The sequence below is a fragment of the Belonocnema kinseyi genome, chromosome 4 (genome assembly GCF_010883055.1).
Source record: "Belonocnema kinseyi isolate 2016_QV_RU_SX_M_011 chromosome 4, B_treatae_v1, whole genome shotgun sequence".
Classification (NCBI taxonomy): domain Eukaryota; kingdom Metazoa; phylum Arthropoda; class Insecta; order Hymenoptera; family Cynipidae; genus Belonocnema; species Belonocnema kinseyi.
In genome coordinates this window covers 18,859,475-18,880,273 of record NC_046660.1, presented here as the reverse complement: position 1 = coordinate 18,880,273, position 20,799 = coordinate 18,859,475, and the positions used below count along the sequence as shown (strand labels likewise).

Below are 20,799 nucleotides of genomic sequence, written 5' to 3'. Positions count from 1 at the left end.
CCCCCGGCCCGCTTTGTAACTTATTCTATCTTTTATCTATTCACGTTAATCTTTAGATATCTCTCTGTCAATCTGAATTCCTACTATCTTTTTCAACACCCTCTTCTCTATCTCATTCTATACTACATCTGTCAAATTCTACCTTTTTCTATCCCTTTGTTAATCTAAATTCCCCTTTACCTTTTCATATTCTTTTGATATCTCTCTGTCAATCTAAATTTCCTACTCTTTGTCAAGCCCCTCTTCTCTATCTCATTCTATACTATATCTGTTAAAGTCTACCTTTTTCTATCCCTTTGCTAATCTAAATTTCCCTTTACCTTTTTCAAACCCCCCTTTTTTATCTTATTCTATCTACGTCTATCCTTTTCTATCTATATATTAATCTAAATTCCCGTCCATCTTTGTAAACCTCATCTTCTTTCTCTCTCTCTCTCTCATCCTATCCTTTATCTATATGCATCTATCTTTTTCCATTTCCTTCTCAATATGAATTCACGTTTATCTTTTTCAATGCCTTCTTCACTATCACATCATATCCTTTGTCTATGCACGTCAATCTTTTTCTGCCTGTTTCTTAGTCTAAATTCCCATCTATTGTTTTAATACCTTTTTCCTATCTCATCGTGTCATGCATCTAACAATCTCTATCTGAATCTATTTATTTTTCTATCCTAATATTTTTCTATTACTGTTTCAGTCTGAATTCTCGTCTATCTTTTTTTGATCTCCTATCTCTATCTCATCCTATCCTTTATCTATTTTCTTCAATATTTCCAAATATCCTTTTCGAGACCCTCTTCTCTATCTTAATCTATTTATTTTTCTATCTTAATATTTTTCTATTACTGTTTCAATCTGAATTCTCGTCTATCTTTTTTTGATCTCCTCTTCTCTATCTCATCCTATCCTTTATCTATTTTCGTCAATATTTCCGACTATCCTTTTCGAGACCCTCTTCTCTATCTCATTTTATACTACATCTATCAAATCTCAATTTGTTCTATTTCTTTGTTAATCTAAATTCCCGCTGATCTTATTCCATCCATTATTTATCTACGTTAATATTTTTCTATCTGTTAATATAAATTTATTTCTATCCTTTTCAATCTTCTCTCTTCGTTCTCATCCTGTCCTTTCCCTGCTGCAAGTAAATGGATAGATTCGCTATCCGTTTTAATCACTTTCTACCTCGAAGATTGAAATGGAAAGAAATGATGTATTCATCTTTATCCCGTGTCTATCCCTTCAATCCTTTTCTATCCTATTGAATTCCTGTCTTCTTATCTAATTGAATCCTTTTCTATCTTTTTTAAAATCTAAGTTAGCGCTATCTTCTTGCATCCAGTCCTATCTAAATGTATCAACAGCTTGTTGACATCTATCCTTTTCTATCCGTGTCTACCCTTTGCTATCTTTTATGCAATCGAAAATCTTGTCTACCATTTTTAATCCCGATATTCCTATCAAATTGAATCCTTTTCTATCTTTTTAAAAATATAAGTCAACCCCATCCTCTTGAATCCAAGTCTTTCTATTGACATGCATCCTACGCTTATCCACGTCTATATTTTTCTATCCATAAGGCAATCCAAAATCTAGTCCATTTATTTCAATCGCCATCTCCTTATCGAATTGAATCCTTTTCTATCTTTTCTAAAATCTAAGTTAGTGATATCCTTCTGAATTATAGTTGTTCTATCCGAAAGCATTTCCTCTTATCCATTTCTATCTTTTTCCAACTATCAGGCTATCAAAAATTTTGTCTATCTTTTTCAATCCCTATTTTCCATTCTAATTGAATACTTTCTTTCTTTTCTGAAATATAATAGAGCTCTATTTTCTTGAATCCCAGTCCTTCTATCCAAATGTATCCACAGCTTATCCACCTCTTTCCTTTTCTGTACATTATGCAGTAAAAACTTTTTGCCAGTTTTTTTCAATCCCTATCTTTCTATTCAATTTGAAACTTTTTCTATCTTTATTTAAATATAAGTTAGTCGTAATCTTCGGAATTCCAGACTGTTAATCGATATAAATCCTTCGCATATCCACCTTTATCCTTTTCTATCCATTAGGCAATCAAAAATTTTGTCTATCTTTTTTAATTCATATTTTCCTATCTAATTGAATCCTTTTCTATCTTTTCTGAAATATAAGATAGCCCTATTCTTCTGAATCCTAGTCGTCCTATAGGTACTAGTCGCTTAAACTTTGACTAGTGAGTCCTTAAGCTGAGAAAGAAATTTTGTTGGTAGGCATATAAACTCTTGCTGGTTTAATACTGTTTTGCGGGGGCTTGAAGTTTGAAACATATTATTATTATTATTATTATTTTAGAAACGGATAAGAATATATTTTGTTAATCTACTCTTATCTATCTCATCGTATCCTACATCTATAAACGTCTGTCTGTTTCTATGTCTTCGTCAATCTAAATTCAAATCTATTTTTTCTATATCATCCTATCCTTTATCTATCCTCTTCAATCCTTTACAAATTCTCCCTTAATCTAAATTTTCGCTCATCTTTTTCAATTCCCTCTTTTCTATCTTATCCTATCATTTTTTTATTCACGTCAATGTTTTTCTATGTCTCTCTGTCAATCTGAATTTCCGACTATCTTTTTCGAGACCCTCCTCTCTATAAGATTCTATACTAAATCTATCAACGTCTATCTTTTTCTATCTTTTTGTTAATCTTAATTCTATCTTTTTGAATACCCTCTTGTTTATTTCATCCTACGCTTTATCTATTCATGTGAATCTTTTTCGATTTATGTTGATATAAATTATTGATTACCTTCTTCAATCTCCTCTTTTCTGTCTCATCCTATTATTTGCCCATTCATGTAAATCTTGTGCTATTTCTCTGTCAATTTCTCTGTCAATCTATAAACTTCTATCTTTTTCTGTGTTTTTGTCAATCTAAATCCAAATCTTTTTTTTAATCCACTCTTTTCTATCTAATCCTATCCTTTATCTATCGCCGTCAATTTTTTACAAATTCTCCATCAATCTAAATGTTCGCTTATCTTTTTCAATCCCCCCTTTTTCCATCTGATCCTATACGCTATCTATCCACGCGAATATTTTTCTGTCTGTCAATCTAACTTTGATTATATCTTTTTCAATCTCTTCTTATCTATTCTATCGTATTTTCCATCAATAAACGTCAATCTTTTCATATCTCTTTTTAAATATAAATTCACGTTTATCTTTTTGAGTACATTCTTCGCTCTCACAACCTATTATTTGCTTATCCCTGTCCATCCTTTTCTACCCCTTCGTTACTCTTACATCCCGTCTATCTTTTTCAAATCCTTCTCTTCTATCTTATCCTATCCTTTACATATCCACAATAATATTTGTATATCTCTCTTTAAATCTCAATTCCCGGCGATCTTTTTAAACCCTATATTCTCTATCTCATTCTATACTACATCTGTCTTATTCTATCTCTCAATTTCTGCCTAGCTTTTTCTATCCCTTTGTTAATCTTAACTCGCTTTTTTTCAATCCCATCTTTTCTATCTTATCCTATCCTTCATGTATCCACGACAATATTGTTATATCTCTCTGTTAATCTAAATTCATGTCTATCTTTTTGAATCTTCTATCTTCTGTATCATCCTATCCCTTATCTATTCACGTCAATCTTTTTCTATCTCTCTTTTTATACATCTGAATTCCTGTCTATCTTTTTCAAGCCTCTCTTTTCTATCTCATTTTATACTATCTCTATCTTTTTCCATCTCTCTGTCAATCTGAATTCCTGTCTGTCTTTTTTAATCTCCTCTCCTCTATCTTGCCCTATCATTTATCTATTCACGTCAATCTTTTTCTATTTCTCTGTCAATCTAAATTTCCGACTATCTACTTTTATCTCTTTGTTAATCTTAGTTCACGATTCTTTTTGTAACCCTTCTTTTCTATTTTATCCTGTCCTTTTTCTAACCACGTTAATATTTTTTTCTCTCTTAATTCCAATTATCGTCCACATTTTTCAATCTCCTCTTCTTTATCTCTTCCTATCAGATGTCTATCACTTTGAATTCCCTCTTCTCTATCTCATCGTATTCTTCGTCTATCCGCGCCAATCTTTTTCTGTTTCTTTGTCCATCCAAATAAGTTATATCTTTTCCAATACCTCTTTCCTATCTCATCGTAACGTACGTCTAACAATGCCTATCTTATTCTACCTATTTTTCAATATAAATTAACTTTAATATATTGCAATCTCTTCTTCTTTACCTCTCCCTATCCTTCATCTATTCACGTCAATCTTTTACTATTTCTCTGTCGATCTACATTCTCATCTTTTTCAATCTCTTCTTCTTTGTCTCTTCCTATCTTACGTCTACCAATGTGTATCTTTTTATATCTCTTTGTTAATCTAAATTCACGTCTATCTATTTCAATTCCTTCTTTTTTATCCCTCTCTATCCTCCATCTATTCACGTCAATGTTTTGCTATTTCTCTGTCAATCAAAACTTTCATATACCTTCTTTAATCTTCTTTCCTCTATCCCATCGTATCCTATATCTATAATCGTCTATCTTTTATAATTTTGTTCAATCCTAATTCCCGTTTATCTTTTTCAATACAGTCTTCTCTGTTCCATCCTATCCTTTATTCACCTGCGTCAATTTTTTCTAACTCTCCGTCAATCCAAACTCCCGTCTATCTTTTTCAATCTCCTCTTTTTTAACCTAATCTACCCTACGTCTATCGATGTCTATCTTTTTCTATCTCTTTGTCCAGATAAATTCATGTTTATCTTTTTCAATATGCTCTTCTCTATCTTATGATGTCCTTTTGTCTTTCCACGTCAATATTTTTTGATTACCTTGTCAATCTAAATTCACGTCAATCTTTTTCAATCCTCTCTTATCTATCCTATTCTATGCTGTATCTATTCACGTCAGCCTAAAGGTTTTGCCAAGTTTGACACAACTGTCTACCAAAGTGTGGAAATAAATTTTAAATATGTAGGGATACAAGCAAGGAGGTCACGTAGTCTTTCTGTTTCAAGGAATGCAAAGTCCCTACCCCCCCCCCCTTCTATCTTTTTCAATCTTTCTACTTCCAGCAGAGAAAAGCTAGATTCCTTAGAATAATTTATACTATATATTAATATTTTTCAAAATAGTTATTCAAGACTTTGTTGCTCACTTCATCGTCTAATTATCAAAGCATAACCCACTATTCAAATTTAAATGTCAAAAAAAAAATCGATTAATTTTAGCGCTACCGTCAACAATTTTTTGAATAAAAAAAAACTAACAGCATGAACGTAGATTCCAATAAATCTGAATTTCTTGTCATACCAGGTGTTTTGAGCCGAAGCTTTAATTGTGCTTCCTACCTGAAAAGCAAAACTAACGTGTCATAGCAACGAGGCCTTCACCCCTAATATCCATTGCTTACTCGTTTCGATTTTCAAGCATTGTCGTTGTTCTCGTGAGGTTTCAGTGTCATAGGATGAAATTGCAAGCAAGCTTCTTTTTTATAACCTAGAAACTCATCCTTTTATTTACACAAAAGAATGCTTAAATTCCAACTCGCCACGGCGGCTGACCTTAAGGTCGCTGCAGCCGTTGAAAGAAGAAGACAAATTGAAGAAGCTCGAAAATCGCGAATCTTCAATCCTCGGACACGAAAAATAGGGGTAATTTTTGTTCTTCGTCAAAACCTCTAATTTATTTTTTAATTCAATAATCTTTTTTTTCCGCATATTACGTGATACTATTTCCAGTGATTTTTCACTCACCCCTCCCTCAAGAGTCCATTTGTGAGGTTTCGATGAATCCCTCTTATTTTTAAATACGAAATTTAAATATAATTTTATGTAATGGTGATTTAAAAATTATATAATAAGTTATAAATATTTAATAATAGTATGGCAATATTTTAAATTCAATTCTTTAGATAAATTTTCCCTCTTTCTTCAGGAATTAACATCATAAATCTCGCGCTATACGCGCGTGTAGTTTCGCGATTTGAGAGGGCAAATAATTTTGAATATTAAATACAAATTTTGAAGAAATATTTATTTTTTAGGTTAATGTCTTTATTTGTTTTTAAGGTTATATAAATATAGTTTTCCTATGATTCTTGAACACAAATTTTTTTAAATTATTGAATTTTTAGATAAAAAATATTGATTCTCAACGAAAAATTTCATCACTGAAATTTCAATCCCAAAATATTTTTATTTGAAAGAAAAACACATAAATTCATCCAAGAAAGATAATTTTTCAGCAAAATAGTTTAATCCTCAAGCAACAACAAAATCTTTCAACCTGTTGTATTTTAAAGCAAAAAAATTTAATATTTTCCAAAAGAGAAGAATTTTCTTCCAATAAAGGTCAATTTTTTTAACCCAAAAATGTGATTTTTTCACAAATAGGTTACATTTTTATCAAATAATTGAATTTTCAACCAGATACATGATTTTTTATCAAGAAGATTCATATTATACCAAAAAAGACAAATTTTCAACTGAAATTATTATTCAACCAACAAGATTTTAAAAAAAATTGTTTAACTTTTAACCAAGTAGTTGAATTTTCCATAAAAAAAAGATGAATCCTCAACCAAAAATATAAATTTGAAGCAAGAAGATTAATTTCCTACCAAAAAGGACAAAATTTCAACAACAAACTGAAATTATTATTCAACCAACAAGATTTTAAAAAAAATTGTTTAACTTTTAACCAAGTAGTTGAATTTTCCATAAAAAAAAGATGAATCCTCAACCAAAAATATAAATTTGAAGCAAGAAGATTAATTTCCTACCAAAAAGGACAAAATTTCAACAAAATTGTTACGTTCTCACCCGATACGAAGCATTTTTAGCTAAAATGATTAATATTTAACCAAAAATGGGAATTTTTAACAAAGTAGTTTAGCTTTTAACCAAGTGATTCAATTTAAAAAAATAAATAAATTCTCAAAAAAAAATAATATTTGATAATTATACTACAAAATATTTTTTAATTTAAATAAAAAATATTTGAATTTATTAAAAAAAAACGAATTCATCAAAAAAAAAGATCAAATTTCTAATAAAAAAGATGGATTTTGATACCAAAAAGATGAATTTAAACAAGATTTTTGAACTTGAAAACCATCAGAATTTTTTAGAGCATAATAAAAAAAAAGAGAAAAATTGTAATTTAACGGAAATAATTATTTTTAATACAAAATAAAAAAATGTAATGACTATTTATTTTGCAATTTTTTTGTTTATTTTCCTCAGTTTAAATAAATATAATTTTGCTAGGTTTTGTCGAGAAAAGTAAACAAGATTTTTGAAGATTTCAGATATATCGAAAAAGTATCTAGAAAATTTCTAGGATTTTTTTATTTAACATGATTTTACAAAGTTTTAGGAAAAACTATTTAAAAATGTTTTTAATCTCTCAAAAATTCCTAAATATCCTTTACACTGACTCGAATTATTTCTAAAATTGTTTTAAAATCTTCCGGATTCATTTTTGACCATCTTGGAAATCTTTGTAGTTTTATTTTCTTTTTAAACATTGCCTTGAAGTTAATTTTTCTTTAAATAAAGAATCACTTGAAATTTTTCCAGTATTCTAAAGAACATTTTTTCATTATCTTGAAACATTTCAAAATAATTTTCAAAAACTCAGGAGTTTAATTAGAAACTTTGAAATATCTGCATTTTGTTTTAAATTTTTCATTATTTTAAAAAAATTTTAAAAGCTTCTAAATATCTACTAAAATGATTCTAATTTTACTTAGACTTTGTGAAAAATCTACGAAATTAAAAAAATTTCTGTCAAATCTTCCAGATTATTTTTTTGTCACAAATCATTAAAAACTTTCCTAGATATCTTAAACAAAATTTTTTAATTTTCTTGAAACATTTCAAAATTCTGAAAAAGCTTCTACATTTTTGTTTAAAATCTTCAGAAATCTACATATTGTTTCGAATAAAATTATTTTTGTATTCTTTCAAAACCTCCAAATATCTCTTAAACTTATTTACATTTTTTCCAAAATTTTGTTATCTTGCAAAATTCAAAAATGTTGCTTTGAGATCTTCTACATTCTTAATTCATTTTTTTTCCAAACTTTTATTTTTCAGTTGAAAATTCAACTACATGCTTAAAATTCATCTTCTTTGTGGAAAATTCAAAAATTTTTTGAAAATTCTTCCTTTAAGATAGAAATTTTTTTATGGTAAAAATAATATTTTTTGTTTGTTTAAAATTTATCTCTCTTGGCCCCGTTTAAAGTGTAACGTAATATGCGGACCCTCCCTTACAGGTTTTGGACTGAACCGAAAAATTTAAAAAAGTATCAATAGTAAATTCAATTCCAAAAAGAGTAGAAAAATAGTGTCATACAATTTTTTTATTACTGGACCATTAAACAAAGAAAAATTATACAAGAAATGTGATGCTTGCGCAAAATAAAAGGTAAATAAATATTCTTCCTTAGAATCAAGTACGTTTGTCAATTTTTGCACCATATAAGTCTCGATGATGTTTAATTTTTCCGAAAATACATTTTCAGTCAACCTAACTTTTTTCAAGGACACTTTCCCAATTCCTTTTAAACTATTCACTTCTTCTTTAATATTAAACTAAAACTTGCCCATTTAAAATAAACTGAACAGACACGAAATATAAGATCAGAGACCAAAATCATTCAAGTTGCAATAAATTGAAGTTACAATCCACTTATTCACAAACGAAAAAACGCGAGAGGAACGAGTCACGGCGTCATTGCAGCAGCGTAGCGTACATACGCCTGCGCTATACGAGAGACGCCACCTACTTTCAGCGGTATTTTCAAAATAAATGAAAACTTATTCTATCAGGTTTTTTACAAAACCATGTTAGTGTTAGTTTTTTTAAAGCACATTGTATGTTCTCAAACATTCTATAAAATTCCATTGCACTTTTTTGTAAAAAAATATTGATTTTTAAATTGTTAAAAAATGAGATATACTTAAAAACTAACAGTTCCATTCAATTCAACAAATTAAAAATTAATTTTATTCTTGAAAAATTATCTGTTAGTTTTGTGTTTTGTGAAAAAAAACTTTAAAAATAAACTCAAATTTATTTTTAATACGCCGCTGAAAATAAATGGTCTCTTTCGTATAGACTATTTCCACGGGTGACTTTATTTCAAAATGGCCGAATGGTTGGTGGTCAGCATTGCATTGTGCACATTGCAGCCAGCTGTTAGAGCCTCGTCTAGTGGCCGCCAGGGTTCAGATTTTCGTGCACCTCACGATAACCGCTACCGACGGATTATTATGCCGATAGAATTAATAATCGAATCCTTTGTTGTGTGCCATTTAAATAAAAATTTGTTTGCATCTTTTGTTATTAAATTTTGTTCTTTAACGTAATTTGCTGTCGACTCTTGCATTTTTCAAAGTTTGAGGCCGATATTTTATGTAAGAAAAAAGTTCGAACGTTTAAAAAATGCCGAGGTTCAAAAAAAAGATGTGAAAAAGGCTCCCAGTTTTAATTTGGTTAAAAATAATTTTCAGTAAAATTCCTACTCAAATGATGTGCCTAAGCATACTTTATTGTACTCTAATACATTTTCCAAAGTTTAAGCTTGATAATTTATTTACAAAAAAAAGTTCTTAGGTTCAAAAAACTATTCAGTGAACTGATGAGTTCGGCTGTGTCACATGCCCTTAAAATTGTACATACTCTTTCTAGTTTCAGTTTTCGGCAGCAGGTGGTGAAATGGTCGACCACCATTCTGACGACGGTTATATTACTTTAAGAGCGGTAAAAAGAATGAGAATATTACCGAGAATATAACCCAGAAATAAATTCTCTGAGAATTTAAGACTTTATTTTAATTAATAGAAATTTTTTTTAATTTGAAACGATTTTTAATGTTGAAAACATATTTCAAGTATATAATAAGTATCCGGTCGAGTATGTGAAATAGAAAAAATACTTTTCCAAGAAAGTATCTTTTTTTATCTTTTTCAAATGGGCAAAAATACTGCAGAATCACCAGACTCGACTTTATTCTAAGGATTAATTATGTACCCTTTATTTTGCGAAAATTTTTTAAATAATATAAGATTGTCGAAAACCTACAACTTCAGGTAGCTTATTGGAAAGGTTATATGTACATTGTACACCAAACTCTCGGTTTCAGTCCAGTCTCGGGAATTCCTTGCAAATAACCTTGGCCACGTTTCGGAGGGATCCAAACGTAAACAGTCAGGGCCGATTGAATCGTTTCCAACTGGAATACATAATATTGCCCAATATACGCGAGTTGATACCCGCGTTCGGCTCCTTTCCGCTACGCTACTGGTTTTTTTTATGCATGAGTGGCAACCGTCTCTCGTCCCGCGATCTGAGAAACTGTTTGGGCCAGCAGTTCTAGAAATATCGAGATCGGGGGGACAGAAATCGAGAGTTTGGTGTAACTTGATGTATCATTCGTAAAATTATTACATTTCATGTATTTTTCTAGATATTTAATCATTTATTATTTGATTTTAATAACATTCTCTTCATTGTAAACTCAGTTTTTTAATGTATTTAAAACTACCGTTAAAAATGGTTATTAAACAAAAATTTTCTAATTCGTTTAGGAGTGACATTACCAATTGATTAACTATTTGAATTATTAGTAAACTGCTGGAAATTAGTGGTTTTATTTTAATTCAGATTTAGAGAGAGAATTTTATACAATTCAAAAAAGAAGTTCGAAACTACTTTTAAAGGCATTAGTGTCGCTTTTTTCTTGAAAATAGTATCACAATAGTGAGTCCGAGGCCTCTATAATTACAATAATTTTCCCATTTGAAAATATCTTCAAGCAACTTAAATCTGGTCTTTAGACAACACATTTTATTATTAACATAAATACGCGTGACTCACTTAAAGATAAAAAATGATTTATTCACATTTTGCTATCACAAAACACAATATTTGTATTTCGTTGTAGAAACTAATAGATAAAAGAGTTGCTTTTATGCAGATAAAGATGTCACTAATTAAAAATGAAGTCATCAATATTCTTAAAATAAAAATATATTAGTCTTAATTTTAACAATTCATAACAGGATCGATCAAAATTAAATTGAAAGCGATATTTCCAAAATTAGTTACATGAAGGATGGCATTACAGAACTAGATAACTAAAAAAATCGCAATTTTTTTAAGAACGTGAAACAACGTTCTTAAAAATCAAAATCATAATTTAAAAATTAGACATAATTCCACTTCCGATATCACATGTTTCTGATTCAAGTACAAACAAATTTGTTTACAAAAATTTATTTGCAGCTTTGTGAAAATAGATGTGTCCGTTAAAAATCTCAAAGTGACGTTGACCACAAATTGCAATATACTCAGCTGCGGATTGCGATAAAAAAAGTAAACTTTAATTTAAATAAAAAGTAAAAACCCACTCCCGAGATATTGAGTTTCTAAATGAGATTTAAAAAGCTTTTATCTAAAAAAGTAAACCAGTTCCTAGTAAGTCGTCCATTTTTGGTTTTCTATTTCTATACTGCCAGTCGTCAAATATTCTTTTATTGAAAGTAGGAAAATTATTAAGGATGATAAATGCAATTCAGGTGGACAAAGAATTTTTGGATAAACAAATAGAAGAAAAGAAACACCAGCGTGATGTCGAAAAGGCGAAAGAGCTTCAAATGGACGAGGCTCTTGTACGCAATAGCAAGCTTGCAATATTGTTGGAAAGAAGAGAAGAAGAGGCAAGGAAATTAATTTTTTGAAAATCCACTTATAAAATTTCTTTTTATTATTAAAAAAAGTGTTATAACAGATTTCACAGACAAAAAGATCTAAAAAAAAGAGAAGAATAGGGTGTTTAAAAAAAAACAAAGGGGAATAATAAGGTTATTACATTTTTAACAAAAAAAGTCGAATTTTCAACAAAAGAGTAGATTTTGAAGCTAAAAAATCATTTTGTTACGAAGTAGTTCATTTTAGTTTTTTAGTTGGATTTGCAACCAAAAAAACGTGAATTCTTAACAAAAAACGTAATAGTTGATATTTCAAACAAAAAATATTTAAATTTTAAATAAAAAAAATTGAATCCAGCCAAAATGAATAGTTGAATTTTCAGTTTGTAACAAATAAAAATGAATTTTGAACAAAATAAGTGAATGTCTAACCAAAGTTATGAATTTTTTATTGAAAAAAAACTAAATTTTTAAGAAATGAATTTAATTTTTAATCAAGCCGTAGAATTTGTAAATAAAAAGGATAATCTACCGAAAGAGATGAATTTTCAAAAAAAAAGAGTTAAGTTTTCAAGCTGAAAAGTCAAATGTTTTAGGAAAAGATTAACTTAGAAACTGGAAAACATGAATTTTTAACTAAAAATTTGAGTTTTAATCATGAAATATGAATTTTTAACCAAAAAAATAAATTTTTAACAAAAAAATTCTAAACCGAAAAAGAAGCGAATTTTGAACATAATAGTTTAATTTTAAAACAAAGTGATCCGTTTACAAACAAAAAATTATTTTTTTACAAAGAAGTTCAATTTTCAACTAAAAAACATGAATTCTAATCAAAAAAATATAACACTTGTTGAATTTTTGAGCCAAAAAGACGACCTACAAAATAGAGTTCAATTTTTAACAAAAAGGTTTTTTTTAGCAAGAAGGATGAATTTTCTATAAAAAAGTAGATAAATGTTTAAGAAAACAGTTGAGTTTTCGACCAATTATTATGAACTTTTAATACGAAAGGACCAATTTTTTATCCATAATGACGAATATTCAACAAAATTGTTGAATTTTTGACCTAAAAAATACCTTTAAAAAAATAGTTGAATTTTCAACAAAATAATTAAATTTTTAACTAAGAAAGATAAATTTTTAATCAAATAACTGATTTTTAAAACAAAAGAAACGATTTTTCCACTTTTTTTTACCGAAAAAGACGCATTTTTTAGAAGATAGTACAATTTATAACAAAGCAGTTTTTTTTTAACCAAGAAAGATGACTTTTCGACCTCAAAACACCTTTTTTTTATCAAAAACAAAACAAACTCAACAAAAGAGTTCAATTTCCAGAAAAAGTATGAATATTTAAGAAATTATTTTACTTTTTAACTAAATAGTTAAATTTTTCATCAAAATATTTCAATTTTTAATCAAAACGTAAAATTTTCCAAAAAAATGTGAATTTTAAATGAAATAATTAAATTTTCAACCAAATATTTTAATTTTTGACCCATTACTTGAATTTTCCACCTACAAAGAAAAATTGTCATCAAAACGATCAATTTCTTATTTAATTGTAAGAATTTTATATTAAAAAAGACGAATTTTCAGTAAGACAGTTGAATTTTCAATTTAAAAATATGATTTTTTAACAAAACAGTCAAATTTTGAAAAAAATAATTAAATTTTCGACCAAATAGTTGACTTTCTAACCGAAGGAAATTAATTTTGAACCAAAAGTATAATAATAGGCTTTTCAATTTAAAGAAATGAACTTTAAACCAAGAAAGCTGATTTTTCTATCAAGCCATGAATTGTCAATCCAAAAAGACGAATTTTCTATAAAAAAAAGAATGTTTGACGAAAAATCGAATTTTAAACTAAAAAATATGACTTATAAACAAAAGAACTAAATTTTCAACAAAATAGGGAAATTTTTAAACTAATACCTGAATTTTCAACCTGCAGAGATAAATGTTCAACGAGGCGGTCAAATTAAAAAAAGGTTTATTTCTACAGAAAAAAGATAAATTTTCAATCTAATAGGACGAATTTTATATTTAAAAAGACGAATTTTCATTAAAACAGTTGAATTTTCAATTTAAAAATATGACTTTACAACAACAAAAAAAGATTTTTTTAACAAAAAAGTTAAATTTTTCACAAAATAATTAAACTGTAAAGCAAATAGTAGGCTTTTGAACCAAAAGAAAAGAATTTTAAACCAAAAGTTTAATATTAAAGTTTTGAATTAAAAAAAGGAACTTCCAACCAAAAAAAAAACTGATTTTTCTATCAAGCCATGAATTTTTAATCCAAAAGGGCAAATTTTCTATAAAAAACGAATTTTGAAGAATAAAATATGGCCTTTAAACACAATAATTAAATTTTTAATCTAATGCTTGAATTTTCAAATTGAAATTAATAATATTAGGTTTTATTTTTGGGTTATGATAGTTCAGTTCTCATTTAAGAGAAAAAGGATACAAAGAAGAAGTTTCTTGAAAACTGAGAAAAAAGAGGAATTTTGTAAAAGAAAAAAGGGAAATAGGTTAAAGAATGTGAAGTTTGTTATAATTCGTCAAATATAAAACTAATGACGAATTGAAATGTATTTAATAAAGTTTTTTTTTATAAAAATTTAAAATTAAGGAAAAGAAGAAAATCTTGAAGGAAATCAATGCGTATCGCCAATTTTATCAGCGTCCAGAAGATCGACGTGATTATGATCTCTATGATCCAGAAGGTTTAAAAAAAACTTTACAAGCAACTTTGGAGTGTGGTGATCCCAAGTTTGGATCTTCTTCGCAGGTGTAAGAAATTCTAATTTTTTTATGAAAATCAATCAAATTAGGGTATCTAGCGTTTCTTAAAAAAATCCAGAGTTTTTCTAGGTTTTCCAGGATGAAGAAAAATTTCCTCGTACCTTTTCTTTCACAGTCAAAAAATACTTTTCACGAGACATAAAATAAATTGGATTTGATTGTAAAAAACGGTTTTTAGTGATGTTCCATTTTATTCAATTAATTTTTTTAAGTTCATTAATTTTTTTATGTTTATACAAATAATTTTTAAAATACTAAAACAAGGTCGCAGCAAAACTTGATTTTCAAAATTTCCTGACTTTTTCCTGCTTTGTCCCTCACCAGTTTTTTATTTTCCCTGCCCATTAAAAATTAAGGACCAGAATTTTAATTTTGTAACATTCTTGGCGAATAATGTGAGTTTTCAACAATAATTTAATTTGAAATAAAACAGTTCAGTTTTCGAACAACAAGGATGAATTTTTAACTAAGAAGAATAATTTTGACCAAAGAAAAAATTCTTTTTTTTTAAATCACATAAATTTTGAAATTAATAGGGAAACTTTTTTTAAAAGACACTTTCACTAAAAAGAAAACTAAAAAAAAAAGGTAAATTTTCAAAGACACAAATTTTCAACAACAAAATTAATGCTTAACAAAAAAGTTGAGATTTTCAAATAAATAGTTAAGTGTTCAAATTCAAAGCATAAGTTTTAACTAAAAAAAGCTTTTCAACGAAATAGTTCATTTTCAACAAAAAACAAAAAAAACAGTTCAGTTTTTGACCAAACAGTCTTAACTTTTCAAAAATTATTTGAATTTTTAACAAAACAGTTAAAGTTGGATTTTCAAATGAAAAAGATAAGTTTTCATTTACAAAAATTAATTCTTAACAAAATAGTTCAATTTTCAACCAAAAACTTAATTTTCAAGAAAACAGTCGAGTTTTTCACCAAAACAGATTTGCTTTGAAGTAAAATATTTCAATTTTCAACCAAATAGTTTGATTTTTACCAAATGCGGAAGTTTTCTACCTAGAAAGATGAATTTTCAACAAAAAATAAAATTTTCGACAGAGCAAATGAGTTTTCGATCAAAAAGGATGACTTTTTCACAAAACACATGAATTTTCAAATCAATAGTTGAATTTTGGAATAAAAAAGATACATTTTCACGACAACAAATAAGATGGATTTTCAACCAAATAGCCGAATTTTAAAACAAAAAATATTAAACTTTAAGAAATTCAACTAAATGGTTAAATTTTCAATCAAAGAGATGCATTAAAAAATAAATAATTTTAAACCAAAAAGTTTCAGCTTTAGCCTAAAGAGGAAATTTCAACCAAAAATAGAAGTTGTAAGTTCTTGCTAAAGTGGAAAAAATCGACATTTGAACAGATATTTTTAGAATTTTAGATGGAAAACACTAAAATAACATAACAAAAAATTGTTCCAAATTGTAAATAATCTTCCTTGAAATTTAATTTTTGAAAAAAATTAATTATTTCAATTTAGAATACACAATTCCTGGTAAAAAAAAAAACGTTAACATAACCCTTACCTGTTCCAAAATTGTTTATATAAATAAAATTTTTAAACTATTTTGTTAAAATATTGTCTTTATTGGTAAAAAATTAATCAGCTTGCTTGAAAATTTATATTTCTGGATAAAAATTGAACTATTTTGATAGAGAATTTAACTATTTTATTAAAAACTCATCTCCTTGATTAAAAATTTAATTAATTGTTGAAGATTCATTTCATTTGGTAAGAACAGAATTTTTCGGATATAAAAATATAATTATTTCATTTTATCTTTTTCAGATGGAACTTAAACTATTTGGTTGATAATTCATGCAGTTTGTTGAAAACTGAATTTTTGGGAAAAAATTATTTTCATTTGAAAATGCATTCATTTTCTTAAAAATTATTCTTTTATTGTACAAAATTAATCTCCTTGCTTGTATATTTCTGATTAAAAAATTTTGTTGTTAAAAATTAACTATTTAACTTAGAAATGAAATTACTCCATTTTCGATTGTAAATAACCTTTGTAGTTGAAATTCAACTATTTGTTAGAAAATTATTATATTTCGTGAAGAATTTGTCTTTTTTCGTAGAAAATTAATCTTCTTGGTTTAAAATTAAACTACTTGGTTGGAAGTTGAACTACTTTGTTAAAACTTAATTTTTTAGTAGAAGATGCATTATTTAAAAAAAATCATTTCTTTTAATTAAATTTTTTAATTCAAAGTATAAATATTTAATTTTTTGAAAATAGTCTCTTTTTTTAGTTAAAAAATCAACTGTTTGGTTAAAAATTCATGTATTTTCGAAAAAAATATTCATTTTTTCGTATAAAATTAATCTCCTTATTTGCAAATTTATATTTCTGGTTAAAAATTAAACTACTTTGGTTAAGAATTGAGCGGCTTTGCTTAAAAAATTTCAATTATGTATCAATTTGTGAAATTAAATTATAATCGTACAATATGATTGCTATTTTCATTTAAAAATTAATTGTTAACTTGAAAATTACATTATTTCATTTTTGATTGTAAATAATTGTTGAATAGTTGAAAATCAATCATTTGGTTGACAATTAACTTTTTTGGTTAAAAATTCGTCTCTTCCAGTGAAAAATTAATTATCTTGGCTAAAAAGTAACGTTTTTTATTAAAAATTCAACTATATATTTTTTATTCCTTATTTCGGTTAAGGATTCAGCTATTTGTTGAAAATGTAAATCTTTTGTTAGAAATGCATTTTTTTTTCTTTTTTTTTTAGTTAAAAATTCAACTACTTTATTGAAAAATCATGTACTTTATTACAAAATCATCTTCTTCGGCAGAAAATTTATTGGGTAGAAAAAATCTTCTGAGTTGATCATTCATGATTCTGGTTGAAAATTGAATGCCCGGAAAGCAGAACCGAACGAGCGCTCGAGCAGTAGATAGGAGTGGGGATGACGCACAGAAAACGCGACGAAAGACCATACTTTCTTTCGTTGCGTTTTTTGCGTGTCATTCCCACTCCTGCCTACTGCTCGAGCGCTCGTTCGGTCCTGCTTTCCGAGCATCGAATTGATCTTTTTCAGTTAAAAATTCAATTCTTTGGTTGGAATATTATATTTTTTAGTTGAAAATTTAATTATTTGGTTAAAAATTAATTTTTTAAGTTTAAATTTTTATTATTTGGTTGAAAATTAATTTTTGAAATGAAAATGCATCTTATTTATTTGAAAATTCAAGTACAGTGAAACTCTTCTATAGTGCCGATTTTTGGACTGACGGTGGGTGTAAACTAATTCATTATATCCCGCTCCGCTTTTGTTTGTTCATATCTGAGTGACAACCGCAGCACCTCCCGCAGCTCCAGCACACCTACCTACGGCGTGGCGACAATTGTCGGAAGGGCTATAGAAGGGAGGGCTATTGAAGGGTTTCACTGAATTTCGTTAAGAATTCATGTATTCTGTTAAATGATCGTCTTTTTGGGTAGAAAATTAATCTTCGTAGTTGATAATTCATTGTTTTAGTCCAAATTTAAGTAATCCTTTGGATTGAAACTTGTCTAAATTAATGAATTGACTGTGATACCTGCAATATCTATTTAAAATATAATTAATCTCGTCGTTTTTTCTGCTTCACTCTTTTTACATTGATTTTGCAAATTAATTAGATTCCAAGGGGAAGATTGCAAAATGCAGGAACGTCTGAAAGAACAAAAGGAACAAATGCAATCTTGGGTAATGCAACAAATAAGCGAACGTCGTGCAGCTGAAAAGGAGCGTCGCGACGCCGAAAAAGCTTATCAAGAAGCAGTGGTGGCTAGAGATAAGCGTGCAATTTCTCTTGAACACATGGAACAAGATTGTCGAAGAAGACTGAATGAGGCTACTGCCAGATTCAATAGGGCTCTTGTAAGTCCAATTTTTTAATTTAATTTTCAACAACCCCCGAAAACCACCCTACAACTTTTACCTGTAGTAAAAGTGCGTCCACTTAAGACACTCAATCAAAATTTTAAATGTGGAATAATCACACAAGTCACCTTATTAACCCCAAATTATATTCCAAGCCTTATAATATTTATTGTTTTCAAACCGAAGACCACCCCTGCCACTTTTAACTAAACAAATCCTAAATGCCTCCAAGTGAAATACTGCAAAAAAATTAATTTTAAATTATCACACAAGTAAGCTTCAAAAATTTCCAAGGTATTTTTCCCTTTCCACAATAATACTAAACAACCCCCGAAAACTACCCTTACCACTTTTATCTGAACAAACCCCAACTGCCTCCACGAACAAAATTTGAAAATTTAAAAACTTTGAATAATTAGTCAAGTCACCTTGAGGAAACCACAAGTTTTATTTTCGAACCCACAATAATATTCAACAACCCCTGAAAACGACTCAAAGCTGAATTTTTTAATTTTGAGTACTCGGGTACCTCAGGAGTGTCCGTGACGGATGTTTACTTTAATATCGATTTTGCTTTTCAAAAAAAAAAACCTAAATAAATTCTAAATTCATTATTTGCTTAGAATTAAGCTAAATAACAAAAATTCGGAGTCCCCAAAAAAAATTATAATCTTTTCTACTCTTGGATGCACAAAATTTTATTGTTTCGTTGGAAATTTACCAATTTTGTTAAAAAGTCATACTTTTTGGCTGAAAATTCAACTGTTTTGTTCAAAATTAACTTCTTCATGAAAATTCATATTTTACGTTTAAAATGCAACTATTTTTTTGAAAATGTACCTTTTTTGTTAAAAATGTATCTGTTTCAGTAGAAAATTTATATTTTTTGATTGAAAATTGATCCGCTTAGTTGAAGGTGGAATTACTTTGTTAAAAAATTGATTTTTTGCTCCAGATTCATTATTTTACTTCGAAATTTATCTCTTTGTTTTAAAATTCTTTTTTTTTAATTAAAAAATATTTTTTTTACAGAAAAATTAACGATAAAAATTGAAGATTCACCATTTTAACTGGAAATTCATCCATTTGATCAAATTTTTAATTATTTTGTTGGAAAATTGATCTTTATGATTGAAAATTTTACTATTATGTTGCAAATTTTTTTCCTAACAATTAAGTTTTTCACTTTTCAATTTTAGTTTTCCATTTTTTGTTGAAAATTCATATTTTTCAGATGAAAAGTTGAACTATTTGTTGGAAAATCATGTTTCGTTTTGTTTGAAATATCAGCTGTTTTTGGTTGAAGTTTAATTTTTTTATTTAAAAATTCAACTACTTTACTTAATATTATTTTGTTAAAAATTCCAGTATTCTATTAAAAATGTATCTTTTTTGGTCGAACATTCAATTCTTTGGTTAAAAATGTAATAGTTTTCAGTAAAGATTATTCTTTTTTGTTTAAAAAATCGACCACTTGGTTGCAAAGTGAACAATTTTGTTAAAAATGCAACAATTTGGCTAAAAATTTAACTGTTTTTATAAAATCCGTCCTTCCGGATTGTAGATTTGTTATTGTTATTAGAAATTCAAACTCTTGAAAAAATTTAAACATTTGATTAGAAATTTAACTATTTGGTTGAAAATTAAAGTTTTTTGTCAAAAATTAATTGTTTTTTTAATTAAACTATTTTCCTAAAAAGTCATTTTTTAACGAAAATTCAGCTGGTTTTTTTTTAATTCGTCTTTTTGGGATTGAACATTTATCTTTAATATTGTATAAAGTTATCGTTTTTGTTTGAGAAAAATTAATAAATTCCTAATTTGCTAAAAGATTCAAATCCCTGGTTAAATAATAACTTTAAAAGAAAAACGTTTTTTTTAGAGATGTAAAATTTCAGTTAAAAATTCATCTCGTTAGTTACAAATTGTACTATTTGGTTTGAAATTTGATTTCTTTCTGTAAACAATTATTTATTCATAATAAAAATGTAACTATTCCTGAAGTAATCCAGAGAAATCCTACACAATCCGAGCTATTTCAATGAATGATTCTGAATGAAAAAAAATTTGTAACTGACCGAATTTGTTTAAGATTAAAGTTTTTTCACAATGCGAAAAATTTTATGAGCGTCGAGTGAAAGTATAAATTCCATCTTTTTCCGCTTGTATCGTTGTTTTAATTGATGCGCATGCAATTTAGTCGACGTGGACATTAGAATGCTTAATACCTGTTTTGATTATAATGAAAAATTAATGATTTTATGACGTTAATAACGAATGATAGCTGTGCAATTATCTGTAGGTTATATTATCTAATGGTACCCGGGCACGTGAGAA

The 20,799-nt window shown here is 27.7% G+C and overlaps 1 protein-coding gene across 3 annotated transcripts in view; it reads left to right on the top strand.

The window, feature by feature from the left end:
• Nucleotides 1–5,321: 5,321 nt before the first annotated feature.
• Nucleotides 5,322–20,799, top strand: part of LOC117171628 (RIB43A-like with coiled-coils protein 2) — a 23,717-nt gene continuing 8,239 nt past the window's right edge. The window contains exons 1-4 of one of the 3 annotated variants that reach the window (XM_033359110.1): nt 5,322–5,671; nt 11,609–11,749; nt 14,384–14,544; nt 18,219–18,459. In XM_033359110.1, coding sequence (XP_033215001.1) covers nt 5,549–5,671; nt 11,609–11,749; nt 14,384–14,544; nt 18,219–18,459 — 666 coding nt within the window. In that variant the 5' untranslated portion in view covers nt 5,322–5,548. Of the gene's footprint in view, nt 5,672–8,412; nt 8,454–11,433; nt 11,508–11,608; nt 11,750–14,383; nt 14,545–18,218; nt 18,460–20,799 lie in introns of those variants that run through there. The other 2 variants (XM_033359112.1, XM_033359111.1) reach the window with 2 other exon arrangements.